The sequence below is a fragment of the Callorhinchus milii genome, unplaced genomic scaffold (genome assembly GCF_018977255.1).
Source record: "Callorhinchus milii isolate IMCB2004 unplaced genomic scaffold, IMCB_Cmil_1.0 Scaffold11, whole genome shotgun sequence".
Lineage (NCBI taxonomy): Eukaryota > Metazoa > Chordata > Chondrichthyes > Chimaeriformes > Callorhinchidae > Callorhinchus > Callorhinchus milii.
Window position 1 is genome coordinate 17,470,781 of NW_024704752.1, and position 25,465 is coordinate 17,496,245.

A 25,465-nucleotide genomic window follows, 5' to 3' on the forward strand; every position below is an offset into this window, starting at 1 on the left:
GGAAAGAAGTGTCTATTAAAATCCTTTAATGATCAATACCTGTGTAAAGTACTACCTAGAAGCCTGCATTGAGGGAAAAAGATGCAACAAACATCCTATCCTATAGGTAGTCTTGTAGCTCAGTGGTTAGAGCACTCGCAAGCGAGTGATTTGGGTTCAATTCCCGGCAGCCCGAAACCTTGGACAAGTTTCCTTATTGCACACGAGTGATAAAAAATAATCCCTCAAGAAAAAAACAATAATAATTTGGTCGCTCAATCCACAACTGTTTGTGGGGACACTGCTGTGCGCAATCATCTACTGCGTTTCACCCACAAAATATACAGTCAATTCACTTTACAGTATATTCTGTGAAGCGCTTTGAGACGTCTCGAAGACATGAAAAGCGCTATATCATATGCAAGGATTATTACTATTTTTTATTATTTATAGAAGTTTATAGAAGATTGCTATTTTGTCAAACACCCATCACTCAGAACTGTCTAATCTATTTTAAGAGGTACATTCGCTCACTTCTGGATGTGATAAGGTGCTTGCAGTTTTGCACTTATGTTTGTATCGGTAGATAGTGAACACAGATCTAAGTGATGCTAATCCATAACATGAGCAAGTTGGAATAAGAAATTAAGCAAATCATCAAGGTTCCCCTGCTGCAGTTGCACATTGATAGGTGAGTACATACTTAAGTGGCCCCTATGACCATATTTTCTAATTAAACTATAATAGAACTTATTCGCAGCAGCATTCACCAATGGCAATGTGATGGCATAATCAATCCTTTTATTATACACTCCGCTTTATATAAATGTCATGAAGTCTATTGCAAAATGGTTGCAAATCGTTAACACCCTAATAGGATTGTAAATGAGTTTGTCCTTTTCCTACATGAACAGTGAACGTGTCTCGAAAGGAACAACATTTCCTTCCCCCACCCACCCCAACCTCCTTCCTCTTCTGAAAACAGTGACTCATGATGGATCACCCTCCCTGTTTAATTAAGGAATATGTCAGCATATATTCCTGCATCCCAAAAGGTTAGGGTATAAAACGTCACTGTGTTCTTTGCCCTCGCACTGATATGCCTCACTTTTAAGGGCACAAAAGGTCACTAAAAAAAGTGTTATTAAGTCCATAGGATGAGCTCTGTTTCCATGGCACTTCCTCTTACGTGTCTGGACTAGAGGTATTTTTTGAACTCTGTTCACCTATCAGGTATTATCAGTGCCAGACAACCATTAGCAATTTTATTTTCATCTCTTCAAGGACAACCGCAAAAATGTAAAGTAATATTGCTAGTTTATCTGCCCTCACCCTGCTAAAGAGTTTTACGAGAATTTATTTCGAAGAATTAATTATTTTTCAAACAAAATAAAGTCTAAAACAGGAAAAGCAGCCTTGGAGAAACATACTATTTTGTTCCCTCCTCTTAACCCACATTGAATGTAGACCAGATTGATGGGATCAATGTTTTATATCTATGCCGACTGTAGGTGTTTTATGTAAAATGAGTTTGAAGTGACCAATCCAGTTCCTTGTGGGAATAATCTGCAGCACTGAACTGTCCACAAATTGGCACTAAATGTGACTTGGGATGACCAAAATGATAGCTGTTTAATGCTTTGCTGTGTGGCTTTGAACTGTAAGCTTTTGATACTGACATAGGGTGTTGCATCCTCATTGCTCACATAGTCTGATGAGTACAAAGAAAATTACATATCTCTATAAATCAGTATAAAAAACACTCTTTGTGTGACTCCTTGCAGCCAATTACACAGTAGCACTTGCAAAAAGCTAGAAGCAGATGGCCTGCCTGATGTCTTGACAGGGTAATTATGCTTGACATAGCATTTTAAAGAGAGGGAGAAAAATAGGAGTAATTTTGAAGAAGAAATAACTGATAATAGTTTTTTTAGGCAGTAATCGCAGAATCAGTAACAATTGAATTATCAGTGAGACTAATACAATTCATTCACATTTGACCAACCCAATGCAATCTGATGAGCCATTTATGTGTTTTCAGTTTGACCTAAATGATTTGGCTTTCTGCCAATGTTATCGGTGCCATCTCGCAGGAAAAGAAACACAATAAAGATATGTTGTTTTGTAAGCAAATGATTGAGAGACGAGTGCAATTACATGATGCAACGTTTCTGTATGATACGATGTGTGTCTTTTTTTAGAGCTGGGAATTGAATTCTGCGCTTATTTTATTTGGGGATTTTTTTTGCTTTTTAGTGCAGAGTGTCTGCCTTTGTCTGCATCTTTCTTTCATCCCAGCTTTGTCGAAATGCATTTCCATTCGTAGATCGACTGCAAGGTCACAGGATGCTCAGGTCTTTATGTGGGTCACTGGAGCAGCTGGGTCCGTGTGCTTCACTGACTACTGACGTGTATTTGTCATGTTTTGCATTTCCCCAGAACTGCGATGCCTTCTGACAACAAGGCAGTGGGAAGCCACAGTAGCTTTGGGTTTGAAAAGACCTCTGGATGCCTGAACTGAAACGGAGAGTTTATCTTTATTTTGATGAAATTGAAGATGACACAATCTGTTCACCTCCGCAGTTATTTGTAGTTTCGATAAATGTGAAAATAGAAAGTTGTCTTATGATGCTGACAATGATAAGGTTTTTTTGATTCTTTATTGTTAGTGGTGAAAGTTAGTTGCAGTGCATACGGTTGACATTGGTGCCGTTAGCTCAAATAAATTAAAGTATTTCCAGACAAATTAGATAAATGTTAATATTGGTAATTAATGGCCAAATTCTCCTTCTCCCTGTGCAATCAATGGGCATCTTCGGTATATGCTTCTTGGCTGGTTGTACAAATTTCTAAGACTGCTGATAATCTTTACATTTGGTTTCGTGCCTATAACGTTAAGAATGTCTCAAAACAGATCACAAGAGTTGTATAGTGTTGTGACTGTGTATATTTAGGTAGATGAAGCAGCCAATTTGCACACAGCCATAATGTGAATGGTTATCTGCGTGATTGTTGGTCAGGACACCGGAAGAAATTTCTGTCTCAAGACCCTCCTCTTTGACCATGCTATCAGCCACCCCCCTTCCCCTCCCCTCCCTTCTCCCCCCCCCTCCCGACCTCAGGTCTGAAATGCTGTACACTGTCCAGCGACTTGGGACGTCCTCCCGACGTGAAAGGCACTGTACAAATGTAATCTTGTTGTTGTTGTTGTTACACCTCACCGAGGAATGGTTGGGACTAAAGTTCGGTTCCCAGAGGAAGAGACTGATTCATTCTCCAGCACTGATATCCCTCAGTCTGATGAGCATATGAATTCATCATGAATTTGGAGGGTAAGTTTATTACGTTGATATATATTTATTAGAGTTGATCGGCCTGTGTTCACCAATTAGTAGATTTATCCCATAAACAGAAATTTATGGGTATTACGGTGCCATTATTTAATTTGAAAGCTCATTTGTTATGCGAGGACAAAATATGTAAATTTGTTCTGCTTGTTAGCGCTAATTGATATATACAAACTAGATTCATTGCAAAAACAATATTTCCACAACTGAAAAAATACACACCCTTATAACTTTGAAGATATCATTGATGAAATAACATAGTAAGGAAATATATTCATTGTTCCAAATTTACATAAGCAGGTTAGACTAATTACAAAATGCACTGCAAGTACTTGATACACAGGAAACAATACCTATGGAATTTCACTTGGATTTTTAGTACAGGTTGCGGTATTTTACTCTCCAAATTCCATCATTAACTGTACAAATGTTTGACCAGAATTTTTCTCTCGTGTGCCTTAAGATTAGCTGTGTTTTCATTGTGGTGTTTTCCGTTCTCGAATACTGTGGAGACATCATTTCCATCAGTTACAAATAATCAAGTTGTCCTCAGTCATGGATGATTATATTTTTCTCAAATGTACCTCCTTAATTAATAGAAAATTTAAACAATCCTTTTCTAGACGAGCATCAAACTTAGGTCCAAGCTGTGTTTACGGACTGTTGATTTCCTTTTGTTTGCAGTCATCAACTGCTCCAGATAAACAGATCTAATCTCCAGATCTTAAAGGCACAATTCTCCTCATTGATTCAGAAAGTCTCCACACAGCTGCCGTACAAATAATCAAATATATATGAATGATGATTCGTAGATGTCAATTCAATGCAATCTGATGTCTGTGCACTCCCCGATACAGTCAGGTGACAGAAATGTGAAGGATAATGCCTTAAAGTACCTTGAACATCCTGTTCAGAATTTGAATTGTTACCACAGCAATAGGATAGCTTCTTGTCTGGGGAGTGCGCACGAATTTGAACAAAAAAAATGAGCACTGTATTTGCGGTATTTATGGTATGATACACTTTTCTCAGTGGATAATAATAATAATAATAATCCTTGCATTTGATTACAGCGATTGTAACACTTAAATGTCTCAAAAGCACTTCACAGGGATCTTCTTGCAGTCCTGATAAAAGAATGCAATTGTTATTTTTCAGGCTGGTGTCCAACACTGTGAGTAATATATGCCTTCCAGGAAAACCCCACATTCCTAGGATGTGACGCAAAGGGAAATCTCAATGCCTGCAGCAAGATTTCCGAAGTGTTGACATGGAAATATTTGTGTCAGTTAACTTTCACAGCTCAGTTTCATTCATTTCATTTTACCTTCTTCCAATAGTATTGCGCCAATAAAACGTTTCTGTCTCTAATTTTATAACTTTGGATTAAACTCAGAAGTGACCACTAGAACATAGTATTAATATTTTTATTGCAGTATTTATATGCACCGCAGGTATTTTTCCTTTCAGCCACTAGATGGCAACATCAAACCAATTTAATAATAATAATAATAATAATAATAATAGTTGATGCTTAGTTGATATATATAGTTGATGCTGATGGTGCTTGGATCCATCACGTCATTGAGTTGCCAGTGTCCGGGTCAAGGTTCCCTTGAGATATATCGTCAAGCAGAAAGGCAGTAGAAGCGGCCGAAAGTCGGGACATTTTAGCTTGAGTTAGCCAGTTAGCTGGCAAGTGGGTCGGCTGCGCACGTGTTCAGCGCGTGGTGTACATGATTTAAATTGACAAGACGTCCGGGGAAAGTGTGTGCTGAGGAGGAAAGTCAATTCATACTGTCACACTCGGCGTCGTTGTTCGAAGAGTTTTCTTTCGTGGCTCTGAGCTCCTGGGCATTGCAGCAGAGCGGGTTTCCTCAGACGCCCCATTTATGAAGTCCAGGATCGAGTATCGAGGTGGATTTGCGGTAAACGGGGGAAGCAGCTAGAGGGAAGCCGCCAGCCTACACTGACTTGTTGCTCAGCAGTTTGGGGGTGGTCGGCTCACGTTGATTTGTTAAAGCCCTTTACATGAAGACCCCTATCCTCCCATCACTCCTGTGTTTACCGGCTGCATTGATTCGCGGGAAACGTGGTCTTGACCCGTCGTCGCATGCGCACTTACTGGCTGCATCGAATTCCGCATGTGCAATGCAGATTATAAAATTGGATTGATTTAAATCGGATTTTGTACTCATGCAACTCGGACTTCGCGTTAAGTCATATTAAATTGTTGGTCCTGACTGTACGACTTATGTGAATTTTACTGTACATATTTGCATCTTCGATTTCCTGAGGGTATACGATGTAAATTCAGATTTATACTGAATGTAACAAAGTATTGTGAGAAAAAGTTGCAGCAATTGCAATGTGTGGGCTGATTTAATTGCACCTATTCTCCTGAATCTTAATTCCTTAGATATCTGCTATTACATGAAAACCATTCAAGTCACAATTACAAATTTCAATCTTTATTTTTTGCACAACACAACTGCTTGCCCACGTTTTCAGTAGTTTTATCAGTTTCTGATGTTCATCATCACAGTGATTTACATATAGTTAGTACATATGTATAATCCTTTCACTAGTTCTATGTAACTACGATCTTTAGTAATATAATTAATGTCCTGGAATTGTGTACTGTACATCTACGCATACAAAGGATGGCGCTTTGTTGCCCAGTAAATAACTAAGACAGTATGGTTTATTTACATCCAAAACAATTAAAGATTCGTTTCTAGCAGTCTGTACTGTCTCCTAGAGACAAATGTAGAACCATGCAGGTTGTCAGAACCTAAAACAAGAAATTGTTGTGTATTTCATTCTATACTTATCCTAAGCTCCATCTCTGCAATCTATTGGATTCAACACAAATAAAGCATTGAACGTGAAATAAAATACAATTAATAATAAGGCAACAGAATGGATGAAGCTGGAACCAACTGATCAAAGTACATTGATGCCTGAACTGCGCTTCTGTTCAGAAAGCTTGGGAATTGGGATGTTAAGTTTCAGTCATGAAAGCAGACTGATATATTTTTACTATTGTTGAACTTATTCTTTGCATCATCCAGTGTTTCCTTATCCACTTTCAATTCCATTTTAATATTAGAAATCGGAACGTTTTCAATTAAGACATTTAAATATTATGAGGGAATCACAGATGACAGTGATATCCATCAGGTCAAAAGAACAACCTGTATCCACTCATTTTCATTTGGCACAAATTTGTGTGAAGCCCAAATCCCGTCACGTCACTGAGATGTGTAAAGCATGTTTACAGTAAGTGTTGAGAGAGAGTTACTTAGCTGAGAAAAAAAAGTTAGCGAGGCATATAATGTGACTAAATCTGTATAAAGCATGGACTAACAATTTGTTATTTAAAAAAGATTTCCAACTCTTGTTTTTGTGAGGATTATTATCAGATATGAAAAAAGTGGTAATTATTTAGCAGATGCTGAAAAATCAGCCATGCAATTTGCTCCAATTCAAACAAGTTTAGAACACTGCACCAAGGGCTCCATATTGCTTCGTTGTACATTTTTAGATTCTTCCCCACTCCCCCCAGTTAATCTGAATTAATTTTTCTGTGGGGAAAGCTAAACAAGTACAGTTGCAATACATCCATTTTAGATAGGGCTCAGGTGGAGGAAATTTTACTGAGGCTATCTTTCAAAGTCTGTAGGTGTATATCAGCTAATGTTAAGTTTTATTGATACAAGGTTCACGAATTGGGACCTCCTTTATATATTTGTATTTGGAATTATAATAATGACTGCGTATGAAATACTGTTTGTACTTACTCTAAGTGCTACCAAGATAATTTACATTACTGAACGTTAAATATAATTCAAATAATCATATGATGACCATAGGAATATTGCTATCTTAGCAGCGTAATAACTTTCAAATTCTAAGTTCTTTCCCCTATTAGTAAAAATATATTCTGTTGAACTATTCTTTTATCCCCAGTGTCCTTTTATCCTTCAGCCCTCCTGAAGGCTCTGACTGCTTGCCGGGGTATGGTGTCAGAGGACAGTGGAAAGTCGAGGCTAAATCCAAGTCTTGTCCTCAGCCAACAACAAATTTATACTGTCCTCCAAGGGGCACTGTTCAGCAATCAGGACTGGGAAACCCTCCACTGAGGCCATTTATAATGTCCCTTTATATTCTCTTAATTGAGTTTTATTCGATCAGGTCTTTCTATTCATCCACCTTCCCAAGATGACAATTTCCATAAGAAAATCTCGGTGATTGGATAAGGGCTCCATTATGTCATTTAATACAGGTTTTTTGCAATGATAAACATTGTGAAAATATTGGAAATCGTATCTGCATCCTGTTCTTGCAAGTTTCAAAGCACGTTTAATACTTGGAAGTAATATAAGGCCAAAGCTGCAGCTCTATTTAATTCTAGCTTCCACATGGAGTGAGTGAAATTGCCTCCCCTTTCGTGTGGGCTGTTTAGATTTATTCAGCTTTTCAATCCACAATTCCTCAGTGCCAATGATGGCTCAGTTGATAAAACAGATCACTAAAACAGCAACAGGGTTCCTGAATGTTTTTTTTTTGCATTATTGCTTAAATTGGTTCATTTTAAACTAAAGGTAATCACAATTAGTGGCACATTATAACATAAAATTTGCACTTTTGTTAACACAATAAGTATATTATATATAATAGAAATATTATAAGACAATTGAAAACAATTGCAGATAAAAAGGATGACATTTTGACCTCAGCCTGTTAAAATGAATGTGCAGCTACAGTAATCAGTTTAATTGTTTCTACAAGCCATCTACACTGACTGTTTGGATGTGAATATCAATGACCATAACTATTACTATCACACACGTTGCTAAAAATTTGCACAGCATAATCTGAAGAACCTGTCTTCTCGTCTTGTCTTGAAACACGATTCACTGGTCTTCAGTCTTGCTGCTGTTTCTGAATTTCACCACCATTACAGTTATGTTGTCAGGACATCCTCTGTAGAACGACTGCAGGACGATGCTTTTTGCACCAAAGTGAGGCTCGTCGAGACGCTCTTTGATGAATCTCACAGCTTCTTCATTGCTGAAAGCATCCCACAGGCCGTCTGAAGCCAAGATCATGAACTGGGGCTGCAGCTTATCCAGGTCAAAGGACAGGATGTCAGGGTCAGATATGACCACGTTGAGGTTCTTGAGAGGGTAATCTCCCAGGGAGCGAGACATTGCCAAGATGCCTTGGACCCGCCAAGAACCGTTGAAACTTATGAAACCGCCTGTGAAGAGCAAACAAAATATAAATGGTTAACACTCGTCACAAAACAAGACATTTCTTTGTTCTATTCATACCACTTAATTCACATGTATGTACATATTGCTTACAGATCTTATCAAAATATCTGAAATTCACAAAGCGTTTCACCTCAACCTTTTCATTGTGAATCAGGTTCCCTCGTATTTAATGCGATAATTAGTTGGAAAAATTGCAGTAAATTAGCTTTTAAAAGCCTATTTCTAGAATACACAGGAAGGTTAATTCATGTTGCAGATCCTATGAGTTCCAAGTCTCTCCTGGCACAAATGAGCAGCAGGCAAGGACTAAGGGCAGTATTGTGCTTTAAATTTGGTTCAATATTTGGAAGAAGAAATACTAAAGAAGTCGAACATCAATTTTTGAAATTACAATGTTAACCTTAGCTTATCATTTACATTACAAATGTAGTGCCTTGCCATAGTACAAGCCCCACCCAACTGCTTACAAATGTTCATGCTTTCCCAGAAATCTAAATATCAGATTGCTATTGGTCTTTGGGAAGCTGTGGCCAATCTTTGGCTTTTACTGAAGATGTGTTGAGCTAAGAAAGGGAATCTCAGGCTGCATGAGGTACCAGATTATACTGTCCCTGGACAAGATCTTGCTATATATAAATTGTCTACCTCTGCTGCAGACTGATGATGTTATTTTGGAAAAGGTCATGATAATAAAGACAAGAATAAAATCGGTGGTAGGTGTAGATTTACTTCATGGCTGTTTGTGGGACATTGTTTATACAAATTGACTAGTGCATTTGTGTACAAAATCAGTCATTCCCTTGCAGTAAAACCTGTGAAATGCTTTGAGACATCCTCTCGATGTGAGAAATTACTTCCAATTTGATTAGATCTGGTGGTATTAAAACCATTAATTCTCGCAAAGGTATTTCATTAAATACATCTTGTGCTACATTTCTAGTGTATCAAAGCTTCACTTCTCTAATTGATGGTTCATGGTTACATTTTTTTAATTCTCTATGGTAAAAAGGAGAATTTATTAGTTCTGAATACCGCAGGTTAAAGTCATCCTTTTTCTGAAATGTTGCTGATTAAAACCAATAGCAATCAAACCATCTCGGAAGTAGATGAAAGAAGCAGAATTAAAGGGAAACTGATTTGATTTTGCGTGTCGGGGGTGCAGAATTTATATTTACTTAAAAACAGTGTCACAATGTGAGGTTTCTGGTTTGATTAAATGCATGACACTGCCAATGCTGCTGTACAAACAAGAGTCTGGCCTGTCGTCCTGATCAACTGTTCCTAGAATGGTGATGAGAATGCAAATCCCTCTCAGCAACACCCTCCTCAACCACTCCCAACAGTTTCTTGATAATTTTATCTGTAAGGCTTCAAAATGGAATACTTGTCCCGACTATTTTTCACTCTCAGATTACCTGCTCGTTTTATCCTCTTCCTTTCTTTAAGCTGATAAGGCTTGTGGTCGTGTGAAAGCGGAACTGCATTTCCATCCTTGTCACACAGTACGCCTCGTGAATCTCCAACGTTTGCGACAGTTAGCTCCTTGTCAGACAGCAAAGCTACGAGACATGTTGTACCTGGAGACAGAAGAATGCAGAGGTTACTATTCACAAGAGAAATAAAGTGGATCTTGTAATTGTACTGTGTTAGCTTTCTGTACCCATTAATACGGATGAGACATTTGAATTTTTAAAAACACAATTTGTGCCGGATCCACGGCACTGTTTGAAAAGCAATGGCAGTTTCTCCTGGTGTCCTGGCCAAAAAAATACCCCCCTAAAAAAATTGGTCATTTATTTCATGGCTGTTTCTGGGACGTTGCTGTGCACACTCGATCTGTTGCAGTCCCTATGCTTTGCAGCGAATCCTGTGAAGCACTGAGAAAAGACCGCCTGTCATGAAGGCGTTATATCAAATGCAAGGATTATTTTTATTATTGTAGAAGCATTCACGATCTTTTAACAAATTCCACTGATGGTCACGGAGACATCGACAGAATAATAAAATGATAATGTAAGGTGGCTCTGGAAGCAAATCAGGCAAAATTTATGTGTGTACAAGATCAGTGCTTGAAAACAGTCTGCAGAGGTAATCATAGGAAACGGTCATCCTCAAGATCTTCTTCTTCGACCGCGCTTACAGCCACTTCCTCCCCCGGCTCAGCATCAGGCTCCTCCCCTGTTAAACTCTCCGAGACACTACCCTGCACAAGAGGCTCTATATAAATCCAAATTATTAGGAATGTTTATTGTATTGAAATAGCTGCTGTATTAAACAAATGTATTTTGTTCTAGTAATTGACTCCTAGATACTTTAGTATTGAAATGAACAAACCACAATGCCCCAAAAGATTTTAACAACAACAAATTGCAATTACGCGAGGTAGCATCTTGGAGAGCTTAGACATTTTGAAAGGAAATGAAAATAGGGTTCATTTAAATCTCCACTATGCTAAAATATACATAAACAATTGTGTTTAAATAATAATAATAATAATAATCCTTGCATTTGATATAGCGCTTTTCACGTTGGGAGGACGTCCCAAAGCGCTTCACAGAACGCACTGTAAAGTGAATTTTTTTGTGGGCGAACGCGGCAGCCAATTGCACACAGCAATGTCCCACAAACAGTTGTAGATTGAAAATGACCAATTTATTATTGTTTTTGGTTTTGGAGGGATTATTATTAGGCTCTGTGTGGAGTAAGGAAACTTGCCCAAGGTTTCGCCCTCTGCCGGGAATTGAACTCAGGTCTCTCGCTTTCAAAGCGAGTGCTCTAACCACTGAGCTACAGGACTCCACAAGTCCTGTAGCAAATACTATAAAATGCAAATACTATAAAATCCTATGTTCCTATAAATATCATTATGTAATGCAAATAAGAATTATTGCACATAGCTTATATGTATATATATTAGATATACACAGAAAATTCTCCATAGTGTAGGCTGCCATAGCAAAGATTATTGCTGAAAATCAAATATATTTTAATGTGCGCTGGAGACATACAGCATGACTTCAAAACACATTCAACATATGCATTTGTCCAAATACTACATTAATCATGATAATGGTTTATCGACATAAAGGCATCAACACTGAAGAAAACACAATAACTCAAATCGGTGTCATTCCAATGGTACAGAATAATTGAAACCCAATTTAATTTCCTTCACAATCTGCACACATTGAATAAGTTTGGTTGTTTCAGATAAACTATACAAAGTTTTAAAACATTTGCAATTTGACACCTTTCAGGATTTTTTACATTTTAAAACCGGGCACACTTGCTACGTAAAATCAAAAAATCAAATGTTCAACGGAAGATATGCCTTGTCGACCCGATAACAGTAAACAGCTTAATATACTGTGTTTACGTATGTATATCTCAATCTGCATTTATCCTTAAATCTAATACAAGGGACATATTCTGAAAATGCTTCCGTATGTGGGGATTGAGTGGAAGTCCTTTAGGTTAGAAGATCAGCCATGATCTTATTAAATGGCGGGGTAGGCTCGAGGGGCCGAATGACCTCCTCCTGCTCCTATTTCTTATGTTCTTATGAAGTCACAGAGTACTTCTCAATTGCATACGACAACCTCATATGCATGAGCTGCGCTCATAACACCCAGCCAACAGGTGATAGATCAGGCACTATAAAAATGCAAGCTCTTTGTCTATTGAAAATGTATGGCTTGGCATTAAGAACACATTTTACTTATTTTATGTCTTAACAAGAACAGCAAATTGCATTTATATAGCGCCTTTCACATCAGATATGGAAACCCATCAGTCAAACCAAACTGGGAGATATACGTATGCATAATTTCCATGTTTATTCTGACAAGTCCTGTAGCTCAGTGGTTAGAGCAGTCGCTTTGCAAGTGAGAGACCTGAGTTCAATTCCAGGCAGAGGGTGAAACTTTGGGCAAGTTTCCTTACTCCACACAGAGCCTAATAATAATCCCTCCAAAACCAAAAACAATAATAAATTGGTCATTTTCAATCTCCGACTGTTTGTGGGACATTGCTGTGCGCAATTGGCTGCCGCGTTCGCCCACAAATATACAGTCAATTCACTTTACAGTGTGTTCTGTGAAGCGCTTTGGGACGTCCTCCCGACGTGAAAAGCGCTATATCAAATGCAAGGATTATTATTATTATTATTTAAGTCTTCAATTCAAACTTCTGTTGGTGCAGCTTTACACCTCGGTGGATACTTTTGTTCCTGACACAACTTTCGGTTACAAACTCCCAGCACAGCTGTAGGCTTCTACCAATAACTCAGAGCCTCAGATATACACACACACAAACCAGAGTAATACTGATTATCTGAAAGATAATAAATATGTGTTTTATGAAATGCTGGAGATTATGGTCTGTCAGTAAGATGGATGAAAACAGGGTTTCCCAGTTTAATTGCCTGTGAAAGAAAGGACTGGATCGGTACTTATTGCCGAGTGTTGATTGAGAACAGGGTAGTGATGCAAATGCAAACAGCTGTGATTTGTGCAGAAAGCAGCCATGGGAGGAATTGGTTTGCAACGTTCAGTGCAGCATTTGGTGAATACAAAAGAGAAGGAACAACGGCCATGATAATATGGAGTGGAATGGCGAATGGCGGGGCAGGCTCGAAGGGCTGAATGGCCTACTGCTCCTACATGTTATGTTAATATATTTGGAGCACGAACACTGAGACAACATGGGCTCTATATTCAGCATATTAAAGACAGATTAGGCTGATGTCTAGAGTTATAATAATAACCCTTGCGTTTGATATAGCGCCTTATAACTCAAATCATAATTTCTCAAAGCGTTTCACAGACTTACTGTAAGGTGTCTTGGCTGTGTGTCAGTCAATTGTACGACAGCAATGTCCTACAGACAGCCATGAAGTGAATGGTTAAAATTTTTCTGGGGGAGATTTTCTTGTTAAATTGAGGTTGCGTTCAATGAAATTATTTCTAAATTCCCTTACCACAATAAAGGATGTTTCCTTAAGTACATATTACTGGATACCTCCTCCTCCCCCATTATTTCGCCCACAAAATATACAGCCAATTCACTTCACAGTATATTCTGTGAAACTCTTTAAGATGTCTCAATGATGTGTTAAGATGCTCCATCATTATTATTATTAGAAGCAAGAATCACTGATGAAGCCAGAATCACTACTTCTGTGAAAATAAAGAGGCAAATGGATTTAACGTTGTATTAGATTTTCTGTTTGTCTCTCCCGCTTGCATCTTGAGTCAAGGTTCACACTGTTCCATGGTTTATAATTGTTCATTATAAACACTGTNAAAAAAAGCTATTTGAATGTCTGCTGCCGGGAGTCCCGAGGGAATAATGTGCTGGAAGGCACTCTGGCTTTATCTTGGAAAGTACATAGCATCATCTTATTACCTGCTCCTTGTAGCCCTTGAAGACAATAGTCTACCATAACACTACCTTTAGCAACAGCCGGTATTTGTGCAGCATTAATTGCTTTTGGTGTGTGTGCTTTCTCTGCATGTTTAAGTCAAGACTTGAGGTTTTAATGTCAATGTCAGAAACAGTGAAAAAGAGGTTTTAGGAAAATTTTAACTTGTGGTATTTAATATGTTAAAATACCATCAATGAGTTTAGAAATCTGCAGAAAATAATAATAAGCCTTGCATTTGATATAGCGCTTTTCACGTCTTCTCGACGTCTCAAAGCGCTTCACAGAATAGACTCTAAGGTGAATTATTTCTAATTTGTGTATTTGTGGGCGAAACGCGGCAGCCAATTGCGCACAGCAGCGTCCCACAAACAGTGGTGGATTGAAAATGACCAATTTATTATTGTTTTTTTGGGGGGGATTATTATTAGGCTCTGTGTGGAGTAAGGAAACTTGCCCACGGTTTCGCCCTCTGCCTGGAATCGAACCCAGGTGTCTCGCTTGCAAAGCGAGTGCTCTAACCACTGAGCTACAGGACTCCACAGAAAACCAAGTACAAGACAAATAATACAATTTTGTAAAGTTTGTTGAGCAAATGTTTGGGCTGGATGTTTCTAAGTGAGCTTGAAGGCAATAGGATAAAATTGGTAGCATTCCTTAACACATTCCTTAGCTTAATTGACGCCAGTGTTAATTATTATACACACACACAATATTGGGTAATTAAGTTAAGGAATACCACAAATTTTACCCCAGTAAACTCACGCAAAGGAGAATTCCTTCAATCAATATCATAAAGGTTATGATTTTTTTTCATTAAAGAAAATTCACTCCTTCCAAAGATCAACGATTTGAAAAGTTTAAAGCATTCCCCTATCACCATAACCACCATCCTGGGTTACCAAATGGCAACTAATAAGATTTTTTTATTGAGTCAAACTCTGTTTGTTGTTAAGGAAGAAGACTTCACAAAGAATATTGAGGTTGTTCATCATTTTCACAGAGACTAACATTTTAACACAGGTCTTAATACTTCTCAAGTGTTTCTGACACATTGGTGAATGATAAGTGGTTATGTGTCGTGTCGTATTACCTTGATAATCTGAAAGGAAAAGGGAAACAGGAGAGATTTTTTTGTTCAAAGCACTTCTCTCAACTCTCTCAGAAAGTTATACATTTATTTTGCTCAATTTTCAAGGTCAACCTTGAAGACTTGGCATTTTGTGTCCTCTCCACACTGTTCCGATGACGTGAGTTCTGGGGAAAGGCCACATGCATTTTTGAAGGATCTCCATTCCGTTCAACAGATGTAGAGTCTCAGAATGGATCCAGGAAAACAACAACAATATATAGCACAACTTGTACACAAATATAGCAGGATGAAATCTCAAAGGGATTTACAAAGATGAAATAGGAGCTCGAACAAGATTAGAAAGTAGGTGATCAAAGGCAGTCAGTAAGTATCTTTTAGACTGGCTGAGTAACATTGCTGCTCTATATTAATTCTCTACTGAGATGTTCATCTGAACTATAGCTCATGGGAGTGGTATTTTAGAATTCCAATGTTTGTCTTATTTACCAGAAAAGCAAAATCCGTTCAGCGCGATAAGTACTTTTCAATTTTTGTAATCAGTGTTCGTAATTACCAATTTCACGGTTCATTTACCTTTGAAGGGAACCAACATGATAAATCACCACTCTTTACGTTATTTTTATTTATCCTACTTCTGTTTACCCAAGCCGTTTTTTTTTTTTTGCGGTATGGAGGTTTTGTCTCTTTAATTTCACCCTTTCACTGCGGGGTTACCAGTACCCAGAACAGATTCATCTCTGGTTAGATCAAATGAAGGACAGTGGAGGATTGCAGGTGCGAAACAGGGGTAAACATACAACTAGCAGCTTACTAGCTTTCAGGTTACCAAAGGTTATCAGGATTCGTACAGTGGACCGATTTTCTAAATGTAAAGGACAGATTGTCACATTCTCTATTGATCAAAATCAAATCCAGTCGTGGCAAATAGCTTCCTTTTCATATTTATTCTGTGGTTTTCAATTCTCCTCTTGTCAACACCTGAGCTAAAGGTACACGTCTGTTTTAATTTTCTGACGGATTTCTTATTAAAATCAACAAATTATTTTTGTTCTGACTGAGTGAGCCTCGAGGCTTTCAAAATCCAACTTGATGAGAAGCTGAAACAAATCGAGAACAAATCATTTTGTAACTGATTTAATTCAGACAACCGCTGTCAATACGTTTCTCATTATTAAATAACTCTCGATTTGCAATGTTGGGATGTGACGGCGACTTCTGATTAATTCATGAGGCATGGCTCCATGTTCATGACAATGAAGAATTCATAAGGTATCTGTACAACACAATCTGTACAAGCTGTTTCACCAAGACAATTTTTTCACATTCTCGATCCTGAATGCAAATTCTTCCCTGTATTTTATTCCTCTTTATCATTATCCGGGCAAATGGCACAATGTAAACAGAGTGATCCACCAAACATGTTATAGTAGAGAAATTACAAGGTAACCAAAGATAATGGATGAACATGCGGGGATCAGGAGCACAGGATTGGATGGAACAAAGGCAGCAGGTCTATGTGCTTTGGATGCTTCGTGCTGTGTGCTACAATGCACAAAACGGCAATATTTGTTAACGGATTTATGCTGAAGTGAAAATGGTACAGAGTGTAGCGTTTGAAAGCAAAGAAACGGGATGATTGAAAGCAAACTGCAATATTTGTTACACGTATTTAACAAACCCCAGCTCAATGTGTTTTATTGCTGATTTAGCAGAGTGTGGATATTCACAGAATGTTTACAGTACTGAGGAATCTATTTGATTCCTGTGTCCTCGCCGATGCTAATTCCTCTACAGGAGCATCAACTCAAATTCTATTTCCCATACTCTTAATATTATTTTTCACAATTTCATAAATAAACGTGAATGATTTTGATCGGAAACGCTTATGAATATTTTACATTCAGGCACCATTCATCATTATACATAAAACAAACACTGTTTTTAAATGAAATCGTGCGATTCATTATACAGTACACAGCAATTGTGGAAAGAAACAGATGACTGGGCTACACAGGCAGCTCCTCGAAACTCACACCAAAAGTGCTGTAATGCTGTCAGATTTGTTTCTCAGTATCAGCATCATTAACACTTGATCAGCAATCCTTTAACCTTTCAACATGACAACTAAATAGAAGGAGTGTTGAATAGTGCTGTGCTGTGACCCCGCTGGGAATAACGTCCAACTATTTTGTTACATGAATAAATGTCCAGTGATTTTGTTGCTTACATTGCTGATGGATGCAAGGTAACAAAAGTATTTTAACAAGTGAATTGAGAGATTATTTTCAAATGGGTTAGGCTCTATCCTTGGTCCTCTCCCCTTCACTATCTGCATGTTCTCGCTCAGCGATGTTATCCGCAGATGTGGGATTTACTTCCTCTTGAATACGGATACCACTTAACTCTATCACTCTGCCTCCATCACTCAATTCCAGGACCACTGCTCCTCCAACCAACTACCAATCAGACATCCACAACAACATTAAATGACATTTATATAGTGTCTTTTACGTCAGAAGGATGTCCCAATACTCTGGACAGTTAAGGGGTTTGCACCTGAGTTGGGGGTTCGAATAAAGAGGCGTGGAGGCTTGGGGATGTGGGGGTGGGAGGATGGCCGAAGGCATGGTCAAAGAGATGGGCCTTGAAGGAGGCAAGGGAGGGGGCGAGGCAGAGGGACTTGGGAATGGAGTTCCAGAGGGTATCAAGTCCTGGATGGGCTGTAACTTTCTTCAGTTTAATGTTGACAAGACAGAGGCTTGCTTGGCTCCTGTCAACAACTTATCACCTTAGGCTCTGACAGCATCAAACCTGCATGGACGCACAGTCCACCTTGTCGAGCAGCAGAATTCTGCTGTGAGGGGGTGGCAATGCTGATAGTGTTATTGTCAATACCTGTCAATATCAACCTGAGCAGCGAGCGAGGAGGCACATTCAATCATATATATTTTGTACTTTGATTCATGTAATGGGACAGTTGACTGTGGCGATAACACTCAATCCACTCCAGGTTGTGAAATTTTAGTATACTGCGTTTGACACATGTTTTCTGACAGTTATAAAGAAATGGACACACTTTAGAAGGACGTAAAATGTTATTAGACTGAATTGAAATAACCAATCCGGAATTACATTTTATACGCAATCTATCTATGGGTTTGACATGAGTTTTTTTCCCCCTTAAATCTAAACAAAAGTCTAGGCACCTCACATAATTGTGTTGTCAGCCTGAAACGTTTGCTGTTTTATCTTGCTTCAAATTGACAGTCACTTGTAGCGGAGATTAATCCACTGTGATGAACCTTAAATTAAAATCTGATGCTCAGGGCCATGTGCAAACTTGACATCACAAGTACATACTATTAAGTCTGGAGTCATGCTGATCGCTTTTGTAAGGTTGCTGGTGGCAATGGGGCTCTCAGCAGTGTGCACACAAGAGTGGTTCTGGCGTCAGTAAGATGGAAGGAATTAAACATAATATTATTCAAAGCAATCAAAATTTCGCAAAACGCTGCTGGAAATCATCAGGTGACACATACCTGCCTCGTCGTAAGCTGCTGAGAGTTTGTCGAGTAGTTTGCGGTCTATTGCCAGAATCTGCTGTTCAAGGATAGTCTGGTGTGAAAACACACTATTCTCTTTATCTTTCTCATATTCCTGAAGATGTTGTTTCAGAGCCTCGGGGAGATGTAGCTTTGCATACTCCGCAGCGGACTGCACAGAAAAAGATAAGTATATTCAGAGGCCAGTTATTCAAATATTTATCAATCTGAGCTGTACTCAGAATTCAGAAACATTTTGTACTGTAAGAATCCATAATTCATCCAACATTAATCATAACTGAGGTTATTTGCATGACATTGGCAGTCAACTCAAACACTGACAGGAGGGAAGAAACCTGAGGCAAGATTCCTTACTCCACAAACACGCCTACATTTAGCAAGCAGTGAGCAGGAACCCGCTTGTTAGTCGATTGGTGGATCGTTTTAAGGTGTAATTTAAACGAAAGATAAAGAGGGAGTGAGTTGGATGGATGGAGGGAGTAAGTTCCGGAGGTTAGGGGTATAGTGACTGAAGGTTAGGCCACCAATTGTGGCGCCAAGGGGTAAGCAGACCTGTTTTAGCTGAGCGGAGGGGCTGAGCAGAGGAGTGGTGTGCGGAGTTTGGTACCAAGTGAATGTACTGAACTGTAACCACTATAATCAAATGTATAATATGCATCAGTGTCTTTTGTCAATTGTTACTACCTGGATAAACATCTGATAATCTCTCACGAAGAAGTAAATTTGGAGGATCCTCTGGACCCAAAACCCAATTTGTTGAATTGGTGTTAGTTGCGTGACTCAATACAAAAGCGGGAAATGAAAATTATAAATTTTTAAAAACCTTTAAGCTTCGGGCACTGAACAAAATTAATTATGCTCGAGGGTGGCAGCTTTACCAGCCACCCACACTCCTGCCTTCAGCATGAAATTGAACTGTAAAGGCACATGTTTTATTTCTGCACAGCAGCATTCTTGATTTCGAAAAATGGCAAACCTATTCCAAACCTCCCTGACTTCCTAATCTTTAACTCAGGCAGTAACTGTGCTATAGAAGAGTCAAGGATGTGAAAAGTAGTTTCACTCTAAATCTGTGGAAAAGTAAAAAACACAAGTTTGCTGAGGTGGGTCTAGGGTGGGAGGAAAGCATATTAATACAATAACCAACGCAATTTAATCACAAGATTTGTGCACATTCACAGATTGTATAAAGCGAATCATTTTGTCATCATGGTAGTAGCATGAAATCTGCATGATTTGTTTTATTCCCCTGAAGGATTTTCTGTGGATTTATTGCTCTGAAAAAGGAAATCGAGTTGGTCTTGTATTACCGCAATGCATTTGTCCTTGTAAATGTGGCACCAGAATTGCACGTATACAGTGAACATAAAAGGATTTTCGACTGAGGCAGGATTGATTGACTCATTTCTGTCCATTTGTCACACTTTAATTTTGTACAATTCTTTAGTCAGGAGGATGAAGCCGAACAGTCGAACCTTTTTTTTTCTGCTCGAGGATGCAACAGAAGCACCTTTGATGTCGGTTTCTGAATAACGCAGCCGAGAATATCACATTACCCTCAGACTTGGTAAAGGGCAAAAAGAGTACAAAGAAAACACTTATTGGTGAAAACATCTGAAATGATTTACAGGAAGTGACAACGGCAAACATTTTCTCCAGAAGCAAATGTGCCATTTTATGGCACTGTCACGTGGAACGCACAGTGCAATTGGTAGATTAACCTTTTTTTTGTGCTTTCTTTTTATGCTTAAAGGATTAAGAGTAATTTTGACCCAAAAAAGACTACCACCTGTAGTTTCCTCTGAAAAGTGGCAGGCAAATGTCTGTGCTGTTGGATTATCTCTGACATGAGAATACGCTCAGATAAGCAGCCTTACTGCTTTGGTTGCCTCCTTGGGTGACTTTGGTAGGATCAGCTCTTGTGGTACCTAAGTGCACATATAATTGAGGTTACTTGAAACTGAGTGGAAAATTATCTTACAATAAGCTATCCACGATGCAGCGTAAAACGTAGCATTTCTTTTGATGAAATCCATAGGCTCTGGCGTTTTCAGACTGCAAAATGGATGACAAAGATCACAACGGTTGTTACAGTAGCACTAGACACCAACTGCTGTAGAAATGGACATTAACTACTGCACTTAAGCATCAAAGCTTCAGGAACAGGGAAGAGCACCACATTGACTGGTTTGGATGTGGCTGTGATAACCTTATCAAGGCTCATGTGTAAATATTGACTTGGACAAATCTGTGAAAAAGATAAAAGGACTCAAACTATGTCAAGAAAGGAAACTATTTTAAAAAAGGTAAAACATGCCATCAGAGTTTTGAACAGGTGAAATTAGCACCCAAAGCACTTTCTTTGAAGAATAATTAATTTGACTGTTTGCTGATTGCTTTGCTACTTTACCAGTCTTCAAATGTTTAACACTCGGGTTAATGACGAGAAAATGTTTTGATTACGAAGCCTTGGAAAATGGTGCAGTGGAACTTGGCACATTCATCCTGTCACCTTGACAACTTGGTAAACCAAAGGGTTGGTAGCAGTAGTGAAGAGGAATTGGGCAAACGTAAGACATACACCTCAAATCCTTTGATTAGTCAACCAGAATGTGTTTTTATCTATAATTGAAACTAAGAGGAGTTATTTCTCATTTATATCAATCAAATTCTCTGAACTACTCGGTTTGTAGGAAAAGCAGTCTTTGAATTTCGCAGCATTATAATTGAGCATTTCTCTGCTAAAATGCACAATTTTGTTAATGAGCTACAACCATGATTAATAGTCATGGTATGTTCATTGCCTAGGGCTTGAAACCATAAAATTCAGTGAATTATTTTAATCGCAATCCGAATTGATGTGCATTGTTAATTATGTGCCTACAATTTTACAATATATTAGAATACATGGTAGGAAGCCAGAGGCTAAATAATAATAGATTGTAGAAAAAAATGCATCTTTTACCATCTTAAAATAGAAAGGTCCAATTAGTTAAAGGTTCTAACAAACAGATAAGAGGGTTTTCCATCCCTGAACAGAGATATCTTACAGTGGACCTTATAGAGGTATATAAAATAATAATAATGCTTGCATTTGATATAGCGCCTTATCGCATCGTTGATTCGTCCAAGTATCAAAGCGCTTCACAGAATATGCTGGAAAGTGAGTTGACTGATATTTTGTGCGCGAAACACGATAGTCAATTGCGCACAGAATATATAAAAAATATATAAAATACCAAATGGAATTAAGAAAGTGAACAATTCTCTCAGACACCCTACAGTACCAGGACAAGAGAGCACAGACTTAGGGTTGTCAATGGCAATTTTAGGAGACACTAGGAAGTATTTTCTTGGACAGTCCCAACGTTTTAAAATCTCCCCGAAGTTCGTACAGGTCACGCTTATCTACACGAAACCTGGAATTCATTTGGATGGGGTTACAAATCTTTTGTTCTTCTGTACGTCTCTATGTGTATGTCATGGCAATAGAGCACGCAGAATGATGCATGTTTAGGGTAAAGGTGAACATTGCCAGAGTTCCTCTAACATAGCATGTCCGTGATTTCATTAAAGTGCCTTGTGAGGTTTCCTGGCAGCAAAACAGCATAGACCCTTCGACCCGTCACCTGCTGCTTGGCTTCAATACAACAAAAACAACTAAAATACTACAACGTGCACTTATATAGTACCCTTCAGCAGGGTAATGTCTCGGAGTACTGAACAATAGTTTGATGCCAGTTATGTGGCCAAGAGTCAGTTAGGTTGTTTTGGAAACTCACTTGCTGATAAGCTTTGCTGCCTATGATTTTTTTCACCCTCTTCACGTAACTTTACGATGTTTCCGCAATTTACCAACACACAACGATCACCATTAAAAATATCCAATTCTCTTTATACATCCTCCACCGGAATGTTTACCCCTTTATGGTTACAAGCATTACTGAGTTGACAAAAACACGTCAAGTAAGTTATAAATTGATAATAATTCAAGGGAATCTGTACAGTAAAATTAAACAAAATTGTTGAAAGAGCACGTTGTTTAGGATTGAGTCTTCCAGTATAAACTACTGTAGATTACTGAATAAGCCCCAAGATGACATTTGCCGTGTTTTAGATTCCAAAAGCGATATTAATCAAAAGAAGATAATTTTCCCGAGGCAAAGTTTTAAAATAGACATTTACGTTTTCCATCCACACTAATTATGACATGAACTTCAGATGAAGTTAATTCTTCAATTCCCCACTGGTGAGAAACATTATGATTTTGAAGTGTTGCTTTGGCAATGTGCCAAACGCAGTCCTGTTTTTTAGTTTTTCAAACATTTTGACTGATTTTTCAGATATCGGCCAACTATCTGCACATTTTGCCGATGAACAGCTCTCCAGTCCACTAAAATCAGAAATGCCAGAAATCTACAGCACTTAAGAACATAAAAATTTGCTGGGAGAAAGACCAAGCTCCATCTAGTTCATTTTCCACAATCCTAGCAGTTGCTTGACATTTTGTGTCCCAAACTGTACTGTATCCCGAGATATTATACTCTAAAATAATATTTTCTAAAACTTGTAAAAGAAAGACTGATTAATCGGCCATTATTTGTGATATTCGTGAATTGCAAGGTCCAGTTGGTGAATATTGTGATGAAATTCATAGACACGAAGGCCAGCGAGCGAAATGACTGTTTCTCTGACAGCATTTTGCTCGCTGGCCTTTTGATGGGGCTTTGCAGTTTGTGGGATGCAAACCCAGTTGCAATACTTGCAAAGTGAAAGTCACAAACCAGAAGTCGCAAATAACAAAACAAATTTGATTTGCAAAGGTTGTCAATGGTTTCTAATTCAAGAATGAATTCAAGAAACGCTCACAATTCTGCACGAACTTAAATTGAGGACAAAATGATCTGACAGACTTAAATTACAAATAGGTGGAATTTCCTGGTCTGGCGCAGCAGTGACACATTACAAATGCAAACTGTTGCTAATACATGGAGACAAATAACAGAACCGCTATATGCCGCATAAAATGGATATGAGATTTCATAATGGAACAAATTTCTTTGTTCAGCGGGTTTGTCGTCTTCTCAGATAGGAATCGTGCATAATGTCCTTCTCAGAATAATAAGCAATTTGTGTCTTTCAGCAACTGAATAGTTCAGTCCATTCATTTCCAGAGATTATCAATGCCTGGGAAGATCATGATGTACTTCTCTGACTGAGCCCATAGATCAGCCAATATAATGCACCCTGCAGCTGTGGAAGGCAGATAGAAACTCGCCAGGAGGAATGCTGGCCAGGATCAGGCTGAGCCAGCGAACCGCTACAGTACATGCATCTCCCACATAATAAACACAATTCCTTTTAATCAGCTTCAAATAGCTAAGCGCTTGCTGGTGCATGCTACGCAAGTGATACTCTTCTGAGCCGCCACAGCGGACAACGGTGAACAGTCCTTTTAGGCTGAGTTTGGGACTTTTTTTTTGCAATCAAATAGTTGAGGCCCCGTTGGGAGTGGCTTCGCTGGATAGACGCGTAAATCAAGGTGCTTCACAGTAAACGTATCAAAGAAGTTACAGGATAATGGCTTCAAAATTAGAGGCTGCATTTAAGAATTTGATAAATTCTGGACGCTCTCAAACGCTACGTCAATCGAGTAAATCTAGACCCAGGTGGAATTTCTACCCATTGATTTCCTTTCTACATATCGTGCATATCATATGATGCTGTAAAATATTCAATCAATCAAGGTGCGAGGCAATTGTCTCATTTTGTTTGGGGGGGGGGTCACCGCTAAAAAATGCAAAACAACAAATAATGGATTTAAAACAAAAACAGAAGTGGCCGGGAACACTCAGCGGGTCAGGCAGCATCTACGGAGAAAGGAAAGTGAGTCAATATACTGACGGAGGGTCGTGGACCCGAAACGTTGACTCGCTTTCCTTTCTCCATAGATGCTGCCTGACCCGCTGAGTGTTCCCGGCCACTTCTCTTCTTGTTTCAGATTTCCAGCACCTGCAGTATTTTGAGTTTTTTTTTAAAAAAAAATAGTGGACTTAATTGAATTGGCTCTTCAAATTGAATTCTGTTTGCTCTGTCAAACAATGCCACAGCACAGATGAGATATCTGAATTTGTATGTCAGATATCTCATTGTTGAAACACAACACCTGCTGCAATGGTCTCTCAGGATGTGTTGGATGGGGAGTGTCAGATAATAAGGGTAATATTTTTCTTTAGCTTGATATTGTAGCACAGTCCTCCCTCTCTTTCAAGATCTTTACGAAAATAACTAATCTGATCTGTAGCTGACTGAGTGACACGGCAGTTCAAAAAGGATTAATTCGTTGAACCCTTTCCCACAAGGAGACAATAATTAATATTGTCCAGCTTTGAAACTGTTTACGTGTTAATGATCTTTTGGGAGAAACAGGTGATTTACGATGATGCCCATATTCCAAAATATATTTCCATCATTGGTGATATAAATCTTATTATTTCTACAGCTGGTGCTCCAACCAGTTCCCCTAACTGTCAGTCACGTGAGGTGGCAATGACCTTTTGAATTCTACGTTCCCGCATAAAATCATTAATAAAATCAAATCACAAAACAGCTAAGGCACCAATGGTGTCGTCTTCCCAATAGAGTGTTTTTCCCTCTCTCTCCCCTCACTGCTTCTCGGGTCAATGATGTACTATTTATACTATACTATTTATCTCAATGTTGCACAGTCAGTAGCTTAATTTCCCCATGGTGTGAAAGAGAAAAAGGGAAGATAAATT

At 38.6% G+C, this 25,465-nt stretch overlaps 1 protein-coding gene across 1 annotated transcript in view; it reads right to left on the reverse strand.

The window, feature by feature from the left end:
- Positions 1-5,781: 5,781 nt before the first annotated feature.
- Positions 5,782-25,465, reverse strand: part of ppm1lb (protein phosphatase, Mg2+/Mn2+ dependent, 1Lb) — a 39,867-nt gene continuing 20,183 nt past the window's right edge. The window contains exons 2-4 of the mRNA XM_007888582.2: positions 18,663-18,837; positions 10,024-10,185; positions 5,782-8,592 (exon numbers count right to left, since the gene is read on the reverse strand). Of these exons, the coding sequence (XP_007886773.1) occupies positions 8,246-8,592; positions 10,024-10,185; positions 18,663-18,837 (684 nt within the window). The 3' untranslated portion in view covers positions 5,782-8,245. The remainder of the gene's footprint in view (positions 8,593-10,023; positions 10,186-18,662; positions 18,838-25,465) is intronic.